General features: G+C 67.9%; 1 protein-coding gene across 1 annotated transcript in view; it reads left to right on the top strand.

Moving 5' to 3' along the window:
- Positions 1-12,624, top strand: part of FLNC (filamin C) — a gene marked incomplete at its 3' end in the record, with an annotated part of 28,156 nt that extends 15,532 nt beyond the window's left edge. The window contains 18 exon segments of the mRNA XM_082013826.1: positions 794-967; positions 1,537-1,699; positions 2,906-3,066; positions 3,455-3,622; positions 4,204-4,327; positions 4,426-4,582; positions 5,267-5,456; positions 6,246-6,269; positions 6,361-6,608; positions 7,018-7,105; positions 7,212-7,352; positions 7,504-7,632; positions 7,774-7,947; positions 8,542-8,703; positions 8,880-9,083; positions 9,901-10,053; positions 10,155-10,277; positions 11,999-12,624. Of these exon segments, the coding sequence (XP_081869952.1) occupies positions 794-967; positions 1,537-1,699; positions 2,906-3,066; positions 3,455-3,622; positions 4,204-4,327; positions 4,426-4,582; positions 5,267-5,456; positions 6,246-6,269; positions 6,361-6,608; positions 7,018-7,105; positions 7,212-7,352; positions 7,504-7,632; positions 7,774-7,947; positions 8,542-8,703; positions 8,880-9,083; positions 9,901-10,053; positions 10,155-10,277; positions 11,999-12,624 (3,209 nt within the window).
- Positions 12,625-12,764: the final 140 nt, after the last annotated feature.

Raw genomic sequence — 12,764 nt, 5'->3', positions numbered from 1 at the left:
GTTGACGTCCCCACGGTCATCTCCTCCCCATGGGCACCTCCACCCCATAGACACCCCCGCTCAAGGGGCGGGCTCCTGGGCACCCCAGGGCACCTCCTCCCCATGGACGTCCCCAAGGCCATCTCCTCCCCATGGGCACCTCCTCCCCATGGACGTCCTCAAGGCCATCTCCTCCCCATGGGCACCTCCACCCCATAGACACCCCCGCTCAAGGGGCAGGCTCCTGGGCACCTCCTCCCCATGGACGTCCCCAAGGCCATCTCCTCCCCATGGGCACCTCCGCCCCATAGACAGTCCCGCTCATGGGGCGGGCTCCTGGGCACCCCATGGGCACCTCCTCCCCATGGGCATCTCCTCCCCATGGCCACCTCCGCCCCATAGACACCCTCATGCGTGGGGAGGGCTCCTGGGTAACCCATGGGCACCTCCTCCCCATGGGCACCTTCTCCCCATGGACGTCCCCAAGGCCATCTCCTCCCCATGGCCACCTCCGCCCCATAGACACCCCCATTCATGGGGTGGGCTCCTGGGCACCCCATGGGCACCTCCTCCCCATGGGTGCCTCCTCCCCATGGCCACCCTTGCCCCTCCCATATTCAGGGGTCCACGGGACATCCCCACGGGCACCCCCACTTATGGGGGGTGGGGGGCTCCCCTGGGCACCCCCTTGGCCCCATAGCCGTGGGGCGCAGCAGGGAGAAGGTCCAGAGACCCCCGGCGCCGGGGGGGGGTCCGGGGCGGGGCGCCGGGGGGCAGGACCCCCGCCCCGGGCTCTGAGGGTGCCGTGCCGCAGGGGTGCTGCGGGAGGTGGGCACCGACTTCACGGTGGACGCCCGGGCGCTCACCAAGACGGGGGGGCCCCACGTCAAGGCCCGGGTGCTGAACCCCTCGGGCGCCACGACCGACGCCTACGTCACCGACCACGGCGACGGCACCTACCGCGTGGACTACACCCCCTACGAGGACGGTGAGGGACCCCCACGGCCCCCCATGCCGCCCCGGGGACCCCAAACCCCCCCAGGGACCCCACATCCTTCATCCCCTGGCTGGGGACCCCCAGAGAGGGTCCCCCCAAAACCACGTCCACGTGGGGATCCCCCACCACCCCCCCCGGCCAGGGACCCCCAAAAGCTCTTGGCCAGGGATCCCCCCAAAAGCCCAACCAGAGACCCCAAAACTCCCTGAGACCCCACCAAAACCCCAACTGGGGACCCCCAAACCCCCTGAGACACCCCCAAACTCCAACCAGGAACCCCCAAACCCTCTGAGACCCCCCAAAACCCCACCAAGGGACCCCCAACCCCCCCGAGACCCACCCAAACTCCAACCAGGGACCCCCAAACCCTCTGAGACCCCCCAAAACCCCACCAAAGGACCCCCAACCCCCCTGAGACCCACCCAAACCCCAACCAGGCACCCCCAAACCCTCTGAGACCCCCCAAAACCCCACCAAGGGACCCCCAAGCCCCAACCAGGACCCCCCACACTCCCCGTGATGCCCCCACGGCGGGAGGGGGTGACGGTGTCTCCCCCCAGGCGTGCACCGGGTGGAGGTGACCTACGACGAGGTGGCGGTCCCCAAGAGCCCCTTCCGCGTGGGGGTGGCGGAGGGCTGCGACCCCGGCCGCGTGCGGGCGCACGGCCCCGGCCTGGAGGGCGGCCTCGTCGGCAAGGCCAACCGCTTCACCGTGGAGACCAGGTGGGCACCGGACCCCCGGCCGCCCCCCACCCCTGCCGCCAACCCGCCACCTCCGGCCCCTGCCACGGGGGTGGCACCGCCGTCCCCCCACCACCGACGTGACTTCTCCATCCCTTTGCCAAGGAGGTGGCACCTCCAGCCCCTGGAGGTGGCACCTCCAGCCCCTTTGTCATGGAGGTGGCACCTCCATTCCCTTTGCCATGGAGGTGGCACCTCCAGCCCCTGCCCCTGGAGGTGGCATCTCCAGCCCCTTTGTCATGGACGTGGCATCTCCATCCCTTTGCCATGGAGGTGGCACCTCCAGCCCCTTGCTGCCAACATGGCACCTCCATCCCCTTAACACCAACAAGACATCTCCATCCTCTTTGCCACTGATGTGACATCTCCATCCCCTTCCCCTGGAGGTGGCATCTCCATTCCCATTGTCAAGGAGGTGGCACCTCCATCCCTTTGCCACCTGTGTGACATCTCCAACCCCTTCCCCTGGAGGTGGCATCTCCATCCCCTTTGTCATGGAAGTGGCATCTCCAGCCCCTTGCCACCAGCATGACATCTCCATCCCCCTGCCACCGACGTGACATCTCCATCCTTTTGCCATGGAGGTGGCACCTCCAGCCCCTTTGCCATGGAGGTGGCACCTCCAGCCCCTGCCCCTGGAGGTGGCATCTCCAGCCCCTTTGTCATGGACGTGGCATCTCCATCCCTTTGCCATGGAGGTGGCATCTCAGCCCCTTGCTGCCAACATGGCACCTCCATCCCCTTAACACCAACAAGACATCTCCATCCTCTTTGCCACTGATGTGACATCTCCATCCCCTTCCCCTGGAGGTGGCATCTCCATTCCCGTTGTCAAGGAGGTGGCACCTCCATCCCTTTGCCACCTGTGTGACATCTCCAACCCCTTCCCCTGGAGGTGGCATCTCCATCCCCTTTGTCATGGAAGTGGCATCTCCAGCCCCTTGCCACCAGCATGACATCTCCATCCCCCTGCCACCGACGTGACATCTCCATCCCCTTTGCCATGGAGGTGGCATCTCCAGCCCCTTCCCCTGGAGGTGGCATCTCCATCCCCTTTGCCATGGAGGTGACACCTCCCATCACCCCACCATGGATGTGCCCCCCCCCGGCACCCACCGTGGACGTGCCACCCCTCCCCCAAAAGCCAGGCCACCACGGCAGCATCCCTGAGTGGTGCCGTGTCCCCAGGGGCGCAGGCACCGGGGGGCTGGGCCTGGCCATCGAGGGCCCCTCCGAGGCCAAGATGTCCTGCAAGGACAACAAGGACGGGAGCTGCACAGTGGAGTACATCCCCTTCACGCCCGGCGACTACGACGTCAACATCACCTTCGGTGGCCACCCCATCCCTGGTGCGTGGGGGGCTGGAGCGTGGCCGGGGGGAGCTGGGGGGCTGTGGGTCGCAGATGGGTTCCTGGGTGCCGGCAGGTGGAGGTGCTTGTGCTGACCCCATGGCCAACCCCCTGGTGACCCCATGGCCACGCTGACCTCATGCTTGTGCCGTCCCCAGGGCCGTGGCCTTGGCGTCCCCATGCCCATGTGGACCCCATGCCCATGTGGACCCCATGGACACATTGACCCCGTGCCCATGTTGACCCCTTGCCCATGTTGACCCCATGGATACATTGACCCCATGGACATGCTGACCCCACGTTGACCCCATGCCCACGTTGACCCCATGGACATGACCCCATGGACACACTGACCCCTGCCCGCACTGACCCCTGCCCGCTGCCGCAGGGAGCCCCTTCCGGGTGCCGGTGAAGGACGTGGTGGACCCCAGCAAGGTGAAGTGTTCGGGGCCAGGGCTGGGCCCCAGCGTCAGGGCCCGGGTGCCCCAGACCTTCACCGTGGACTGCAGCGCGGCGGGGCTGGCGCCGCTCGAGGTCACGCTGCTGGGACCCTCCGGTAAGTGTGGGGAGGTGGTGGGTGGCAGGGGTGGAGGGGGCACCCTGTGCCATGGGGTGCCCTGACCTATGGGGTGGCCCTGTCCCATGGCATGTCCTCCTCTATGGAGTACTCTGCCCCATAGGGTGCCCTGTCCATGGATGCCCTGCTCCATAGGGTGTCCAGCCCCATAGATTCATGATCCATAGGATATCCTCCTCCATAGGATGTCCTAGCCATGGATGCCCCGCTCCATAGGGTGTCCAACCCCATAGAACCATGATCCATAGGGTGTCCAACCCCATAGATCCCATTCTCCATAGAGTGCCCTGCTCCATAGAACCATGATCCGTAGGGTGTCCAACCCCATAGACCCATGCTCCATAGGGTACCTTGTTCCGTGGGGTGCCCTACCCATGGATGCCCGCCTCCATAGGGTGTCCAACCCCATAGATCCATGCTCCATAGGGTGCCCTACCCATGGACACCATGCTCCATAAGGTGTCCTGCCCCATGGGGTGTCCTGCCCAGGGACATGTCCTGCCCCACAGGGCACCCTGCCCCACGGGGTGCCCTGCCCCACGGACGGCCTCTGCCCGCAGGTCTGGCAGAGCCGGTGGAGGTCCGCGACAACGGTGACGGCACCCACAAGGTCAACTACACCCCGGCCACCGACGGGCCCTACACGGTGGCCGTCAAGTACGCCGACCAGGAGGTACCACGCAGGTGAGGACCACCACCCTCGGGGCGGGGGGGGGTGGACATCCCCACCACGGCCGGGGTGGGGGTCCCGGCGCCCCGCTGACCCCCGCCTCCACCCGCAGCCCCTTCAAGATCAAGGTGCTGCCCGCCCACGACGCCAGCAAGGTGCGCGCCAGCGGGCCGGGGCTGAGCGCCAGCGGCATCCCCGCCAGCCTGCCCGTCGAGTTCACCATCGACGCCCGCGACGCCGGCGAGGGGCTGCTCACCGTCCAGATCCTGGTGAGCGCCCGGCGGGGCTGGGGTCTGCGCCACGGGCGCGGGGGGCTGACCCCCGGGGGGGGGGTGTCTGTGCTGGCGCACACGCGGCGTGGGGCGCTGGGGTCCTTGTGGTGTCTGTAGGGTGCCCTGGCACCCGTGCCGTTGGGTGCTGACCCACACGTAGCCTTGGCACCCGTGCTGTGGGGCGCTGAGCCCCGGAGGGTGCACCTGTACCGCCCTGGCACCCGTGCCGTGGGGCGCTGAGCCCCACGTGGTGCGTGAGCCCCATCCTGGCACTGATGCTGGGTGGTGCTGAGCCCCACGTGGTGCCCTGACACCCACTGAGTGGGGTGCTGAGCCCCATATGGTGCCCTGGCGCCCATTGAGTGGGGTGCTGAGCCCCACACAGCTCCCTGGCACCCCTGCCGTGGGGCACTGAGCCCTGCGCTGTGCCATGACACCCACTGAGTGGGGCGCTGAGCCCCGCGCGGTGCCGTGACACCCCTGCCGTGGGGCGCTGAGCCCCGCGCGGTGCCGTGACACCCACTGAGTGGGGCGCTGAGCCCCGCGCGGTGCCGTGACACCCCTGCCGTGGGGCGCTGAGCCCCGCGCGGTGCCGTGACACCCACTGAGTGGGGCGCTGAGCCCCGCGCGGTGCCGTGACACCCCTGCCGTGGGGCGCTGAGCCCCACGCGGCGCCCGCAGGACCCCGAGGGGCAGCCCAAGAAGGCGTCGATCCGGGACAACGGGGACGGCACCTACACGGTCTCCTACGTGCCCGACCTGCCGGGGCGCTACACCATCACGGTCAAGTACGGGGGGGACGAGATCCCCCGCTCCCCCTTCCGCATCCACGCCGTGCCCGCCGGCGACGCCAGCAAGTGCCTCGTCACAGGTGGGCCCCGCCCCACGGCGGCCCCCACGGCGGCCCCGCGCCGCCCCGTGGATGCCCCGCGCCGCCCCGTGGATCCCCCGCGCCGCCCCGCAGCGTCGCCGTGCTGCCCCCAGACACCCCACGGTTCCCCCTCCCCCGCTGCCCCACGGCGTCCCCCTCTGCCCCACGGCGTCCCCCGCTGCCCCACGGCATCCTCCGCTGCCCCACGGCATCCCCCTGCTGCCCCACGGCGTCCCCCTGCTGCCCCACGGCATCCCTGTGCTGCCCCACGGCATCCCCCGCTGCCCCACGGCATCCCCCTGCTGCCCCACAGCATCCCTGTGCTACCCCACGGCGTCCCGTGCTGCCCCATGGCGTCCCCCGCTGCCCCACGGCATCCCCCGCTGCCCCACGGCATCCCCCTGCTGCCCCACAGCATCCCTATGCTACCCCACGGCATCCCGTGCTGCCCCACGGCATCCCCCGCTGCCCCACGGCATCCCCCTGCTGCCCCACGGCATCCCCCCCAACTGCCCCATGTCTTCCCAGGCACCCCCACCTTGTCCCATGCCGCCCCATGGCTGCCCCCACCCCCTGCCCCATAGCCGCTGCCCCTCCCAGCATCCCCCCCTGCCCCCTCGCTGCCCCCCAGCGCCCCCCTACCCCTGCCCCACGGCACGGTGGGGGTGAGCGGGTGCCCCCAGAGCAGAGCAGGATGCGCCGGCCCCCCGGCCCCCCGGAGCCCCCCTGGTCCCCCAACCCTGCCCCGTCCCCACTTCTTACCTGCCTTTCCCTGGTCTCTCTTTGCAGTATCCATTGGGGGCCACGGACTGGGTAAGTGGCGCCGGGGGGCCGCGGCGGGGGGGACTTGTGGGGCTGGGCTGGGGGTCCCCATGACCATGACCACCCCCCGACCCTCCCACAGGTGCCTGCCTGGGTCCCACCATCCAGATCGGGGAGGAGACAGTGATCACGGTAGACGCCAAGGCGGCCGGCCAGGGCAAGGTGACCTGCAAGGTGTCCACCCCCGACGGCGCCGAGCTGGACGTGGACGTGGTGGAGAACCACGACGGCACCTTCGACATCTACTACACCGCCCCCGAGCCCGGGAAATACATCATCACCATCCGCTTCGGGGGCGAGCACGTCCCCAACAGCCCCTTCCACGTCCTGGTGGGTGGGGTTGGGGGGCTGTGGTGGAGGCGGGATGGAGGTTGTGGTGGGCGCTGGTGGGGTTGGGAGACCGCGGTGGATCCAAGGGGCAAGAGGGATGGGTCCACGGTGGGCTCCATGCGGCTGGGAGACCATGACAGGCTCCATGGTGTTGGGTCCACGGTAGGCTCCATGGGGCTGGGAGACCATGACAGGTTCTGTGGGGCCATGGTGTGCACCATGGGGCAGAGAGCTGGGAGCCCGTGCTGGGAACCATGGAGTAGTGAGACCATGATGGGTGCCATGGGGCAGAGAGTTGGGGCCATGGTGGGCACCACGGGGTTTGGCGACCGTGACGATCACCATGGGGTTGGGAGCCCACGGTGGGGCGCGGCAGTTCTTACACCCCCTCTCTGCCCCACGGCATCAGGCCACGGAGGAGCCCCCCACCACCGCCGAGAGCCTTCGGCCCTTCAACCTCGTCATCCCCTTCACTGTGCAGAAGGGCGAGATCACAGGTATGGGGGGGCAGAGGGGGATTTGGGGAGACAGGGACCAGGCTGTGGGGCGCAGTGGGGCACGAGCCAGGCCCCGCCCGGAGCCCGGCTGACGCGGTGACCCCAGGGGAGGTGCGGATGCCCTCGGGGAAGACGGCGCGACCCAACATCACCGACAACAAGGACGGGACGGTGACGGTGCGCTACGCCCCCACCGAGAAGGGGCTGCATGAGATGGACATCCGCTACGACGGCAACCACATCCCCGGTGAGACCGCGGCGGCCACCGGCAGGCACTGGGAGGTGGCTGGGCGAGGCTGATGCCACCTCGCCCTGCTTGGGCACCCATGGGTTGAGCAGCCCACCAGGGTGTGGGGTGTCCCTGTGGGGTCCCTGACCGTCGTCCCCCATGTCCCCAGGGAGTCCCCTCCAGTTCTACGTGGACGCCATCAACCCCCGGCACGTCAGCGCCTACGGGCCGGGGCTGAGTCACGGCATGGTCAACAAGCCCTGCACCTTCACCATCGTCACCAAGGATGCCGGGGAGGGTGAGCGGGGGCCAAGGGGGCCACCAGGGGGTCTGGGAGGGTTTCAGAGACACCCCCCAATGCCATCGGGGGGGTTGGGAAGGGGCAGGAGACCCCCAATGGCTGGAGACCCCCTCCTGATGCCCACCCCGTGCCCCCCAGGTGGGCTCTCCTTGGCGGTGGAAGGTCCCTCCAAGGCGGAGATCACCTGCCAGGATAACAAGGACGGGACCTGCACCGTGTCCTACCTGCCCACTGCCCCCGGGGACTACAACATCATCGTTCGCTTCGATGACAAGCACATCCCAGGCAGCCCCTTCACCGCCAAGATCACCGGTGAGACAGGACCTCCGTGGTCTTGGGGATCCCACCAGGGACCTCCATATAGCCATGGGGACCTCTGCGTGGTCACGGCCAACCGGGACCCATCACGCAGCCGTGGTGTCCCTGGTCATCCCCGGCCACCGGGACCCCATCGCATGGCCATGGGGACCTCATGGGACCTTGGGGACACCATCACATGGCTATGGGGACCCTGTCCAGCCCCAGCCATGGGGATCCCGTTCTCACAGCCATGGGCACCCTTGCGCACATGGCCACGGGGACGGCTGCGTGGCCACCAGGTCCCCACCACACGGCCGTGGGGACCCCATCCATTCCCAGCCTCCAAGACACCATCACATGGCCTCCACCGCCTCCGCGTTGCCACCAGGACCCCATCACATGGCCCGGGGGACCTCGGGGGTCCCTATCACATGGCCAAGAGGACCGTATTGACACATCTGCAGGAACCCCATCCATCCCTGACCCTGGGGACCCCGTCCACATGGCCATGGGGACCCCACCCATCTTCGGCCCTGGAGACCCCCTCCATCCCCCCACCCACCTGGGGCTGCTGTCCCCTCAGCCCCACTGATGGCATCTCCGTAGGGGACGACTCCATGCGGACGTCCCAACTCAACGTGGGCACCTCGACGGACGTCTCGCTGAAGATCACGGAGACGGACCTGAGCCTGCTGACGGCCAGCATCCGGGCACCCTCGGGCAACGAGGAGCCCTGCCTGCTCAAGCGGCTGCCCAACCGCCACATCGGTGCGTGGGGGACACGGGGACTGGGGACAGGGGGACAGGGGATGGCAGGCCTGTGGGGTCACGGGGATGGGTGGCCCCATGGCATTGGGTGCCCAGGACTTGGTGGCCACGACCAGGGCACATTGCTGGTGGCCAGGGGCTGGCGGTGGTGGCTGACGGTGGTGTTTCCCCCCCAGGCATCTCCTTCACGCCCAAGGAGGTGGGTGAGCACGTGGTGAGCGTGAAGAAGAGCGGGCAGCACGTCACCAACAGCCCCTTCAAGATCCTGGTGGGGCAGTCGGAGATCGGGGATGCCAGCCGGGTGAAGGTGTGGGGCAAGGGGCTGGTGGAAGGTCACACGTTCGAGGTGTCCGAGTTCATCGTGGACACACGCAGCGCCGGTGAGAACACGCTCCCCGGGGCCACGGGTGGGGATGGGGCTGGGGGATAGCCATTGCCATGGTCATGGCTGGGATACGACAGTGACCATGGCCATGGCCAGGATGGGATGGAGGCCGTGGTCATGGCTGGGAAGCGACGGTTGCCATGGCCATGGCCAGGACGGGATGGTGATCAAGGCTGGGATGAGATGGTGACCATGGCCATGACCAAGACAGAATGGTGGCCAAGGCCATGTAATGGCTGTGGCCAGCATAGGATGGGGTGGTGGCCATGGTTGGCCATGGTGTGCCATGGCCAGGATGGGATGGTGGCTGTGGCTATGGCTGGGATGAGATGGAGGCTCTGGTTGTGGCTGGGGTGTGATGGGAGCCATGGCCATGGCCAGCATGCGATGGTGGCTGTGGTCATGGCTGGGATGAGATGGTGGCCATGGCCATTTCCAGGATGGGATGGTGGCCGTGGTCATGGCTGGCGTGTGGTGGTGGCCACGCCTGTGGCCAAGGTGGGATGATTGCTGTGGCTGGGGTTGGTTGGCGGCCATGGTGGAGGCATGGCCAAGGCCCAGAAGGGATGGTGTGGTGGCCATGGTGGTGGCTGGGCTGGTGTGGTGGCTGTGGTTATGGCCGTGGTGTGCCACAGCCAGGAAGGGATGGTGGCCATGGCCATGGTGCACCCACAGCCAAGGGGGTGATGCTATGGTGCGCACAGCTATGGCACGGTCATGGCCTGGGTGGGCTGGTGGCCTTGGTGCGGCCATGGCCAGGCTGGGGACAGCAGCAGGGGGACATCTCTGAGCGTGTCCCCGTGGCTGCCCAGGCTACGGCGGGCTGGGCCTGTCCATCGAGGGTCCCAGCAAGGTGGACATCAACTGTGAGGACGTGGAGGACGGCACCTGCAAGGTCACCTACTGCCCCACCGAGCCCGGCAACTACATCATCAACATCAAGTTTGCCGACAAACACGTCCCAGGTGGGGGTGGGGGGGACGGGGACACGCAGGGTGGCACCAGGAGCCCAGACCCCTGGGTCCCCTCTTGGTGAGCGGGTCCCTGAGGTGGCCGTCACCCGCAGGGAGCCCCTTCACGGTGAAGGTGACGGGCGAGGGGCGCATGAAGGAGAGCATCACGCGCCGGCGGCAGGCCCCCTCCATCGCCACCATCGGCAGCACCTGCGACCTCAACCTCAAGATACCAGGTAGGGGCTGGCCTTCCTCCTCCTCCTCCTCCTCCTCCTCCTCCTCCTCCTCCTCCTCCTCCTCTGCGGGGCTCGGGGACGGGGACGCGTCTCAGCTGCTCCAGCTCTGATTTCTGCCTCCTTCTTCCTTCTCTCCTCGTCCGTCCGTGCGTCCGTCCCCGTGTCCGTCCGCGTCTGCCCGTGCCCGTCCGTGCGTCCCTCCGGGTGCGCCTCCCCCCACCTGCGCACCCATCCGCGCGCGCACCCGCGCGTCCCTCCCCGCGTCCGCCCGTGTGTTCGTCTGTCCACACGTGTCTGCTTGCGCCTGCGATCGCCCGCGTGTCCACCCATCTGCGCATCCCCCCTGTGTCCGTCCGCCCCTGTGACCATCCCTGCATCTGTCCCTCCCTGCATCCGGCCCCACGTCCATCCCTGTGTCCATCCATCCACGTGTCCGTCCATCCCTGCATCCACCCCTACTTCCATCCATGTCTCCATCTATCCATGTCTCCGTTCATCCATGTCTCCATCCATCCCTCCATCCATCCATCCCTCCATCCATCCATCCCTCCATCCATCCATCCCTCCCTGTCTCCACCCCTGTCTCCATCCCTCTGTCCCTCCGTCCCTCCGTCTGTCCCTCCGTCCATCCATCCATCCATCCCTCCATCCATCACTCTGTTCACCCATCCATCCATCCCTCCATCCATCACTCTGTCCATGTCTCCATCCACCCATCCACCCACCCACCCATCCACCCATCCACCCATCCACCCGTCCATCCACCCACCCATCCACCCATCCATCCATCCATCCATCCATCCATCCATCCACCCACCCACCCATCCATCCATCCATGTCTCCATCCATGTCTCCATCCATGTCTCCATCCATGTCTCCATCCATCATCCATCCACCCATCCACCCATCCACCCATCCACCCACCCACCCATCCACCCATCCACCCACCCATCCATCCATCCATCCATCCATCCATCCATCCACCCACCCACCCACTCACCCACCCATCCATCCATGTCTCCATCCACCCATCCACCCATCCACCCATCCACCCATCCACCCATCCACCCATCCATCATCCACCCACCCATCCATCCATCCATCCATCCATCCATCCATCCATCCATCCATCCATCCATCCATCCATCCATCCATGTCTCCATCCATCCATCCATGTCTCCATCCATCCAACCCTCTGTCCATCCACCCATCCACACATCCATCCATCCATCCACCCACCCATCCATCCATCCATCCATGTCTCCATCCATGTCTCCATCTATCCATCCATCATCCATCCACCCATCCACCCATCCATCCATCATCCATCCACCCACCCATCCATCCATCCATGTCTCCATCCATGTCTCCATCCATGTCTCCATCCATCCATCCATCCATCCACCCATCCACCCATCCACCCATCCATCCATCATCCATCCATCCATCCATCCATCCATCCACCCATCCATCCATCATCCATCCATCCATCCATGTCTCCATCCATGTCTCCATCCATCCATCCATCCCTCCGTTCATCCCTCTGTCCATGTCTCCACTCACCCACCCCCTCACCCACCCATCCATCCCTGTCTCTATCCATGTCTCCGTCCATCCCCGTCCCCATCCCCGCGTCCGTCCTCCCGTGCGCCCGCCCCCGCGCCTCCCCCTGTGCCGTCCCCCTTCTCTCCGCCGGGCGCGGCGACGGCGGCGGCCGCCAGGCAACTGGTTCCAGATGGTGTCGGCGCAGGAGCGCCTGACGCGCACCTTCACGCGGAGCAGCCACACCTACACGCGCACCGAGCGCACCGAGATCAGCAAGACACGGGGCGGCGAGACCAAGCGGGAGGTGCGGGTGGAGGAGTCCACCCAGGTCGGCGGGGACCCCTTCCCCAACGTCTTCGGGGGCTTCCTGGCCCGCGAGGGCCTGGGCTCCTTCGGCTCCATCGCCCGCGGCCAGGAGGGTGGGTGCCGGCCGAGGGGCGCGGGCGGGAGGGCTGGGGGCGGCGGGGCCGGGGAGCGCGCGAAGGCGGGGGCGTGCGCTTGCACGAGGGCCGGGCGCGCCGGCGCGGGCGCCGCGTGCTCGCCCCGCGCCCGCGCCGGCCCGAGCGCGCGGCCGGGACGCGCGCCCGCGTCCCGGGAGCCCCGGCGACGCGCCCGCTCGCTCGCCCGCTCGCACGAGGCTTTGCGCGCGCGCGGCCGGGCGCCGGCCACTGCGCTCACCCGGAGGGTCGCGCGCCCCTCGCGCGGGGGGGACAACGCTGGCGCTCCGCAGCGCCGGACCCTGCGCGCGAGCGCGCGCGGGCGGCCGGGTGCGCTCACGGGACGGGCGTGCCCGGTAGTGTAAGCGTGCAAGCTCACGGGCGTGCGCCGCTGCGCGTGCATGCGCACGTGCACGTGCTCGTGAGCCCACGCGCGTCCTCTGCACGAGGGCGCGCGCTCACGGGGCTGCGCACGCCCTCGGCACAAGCGTGCGCGCTCCCGGGT

The sequence above is a fragment of the Phaethon aethereus genome, assembly GCF_964289735.1.
Source record: "Phaethon aethereus genome assembly, chromosome: 1".
Classification (NCBI taxonomy): domain Eukaryota; kingdom Metazoa; phylum Chordata; class Aves; order Phaethontiformes; family Phaethontidae; genus Phaethon; species Phaethon aethereus.
The sequence above is the reverse complement of the archived record's forward strand: the minus strand, read 5'-3'. Positions and strand labels throughout refer to the sequence as shown.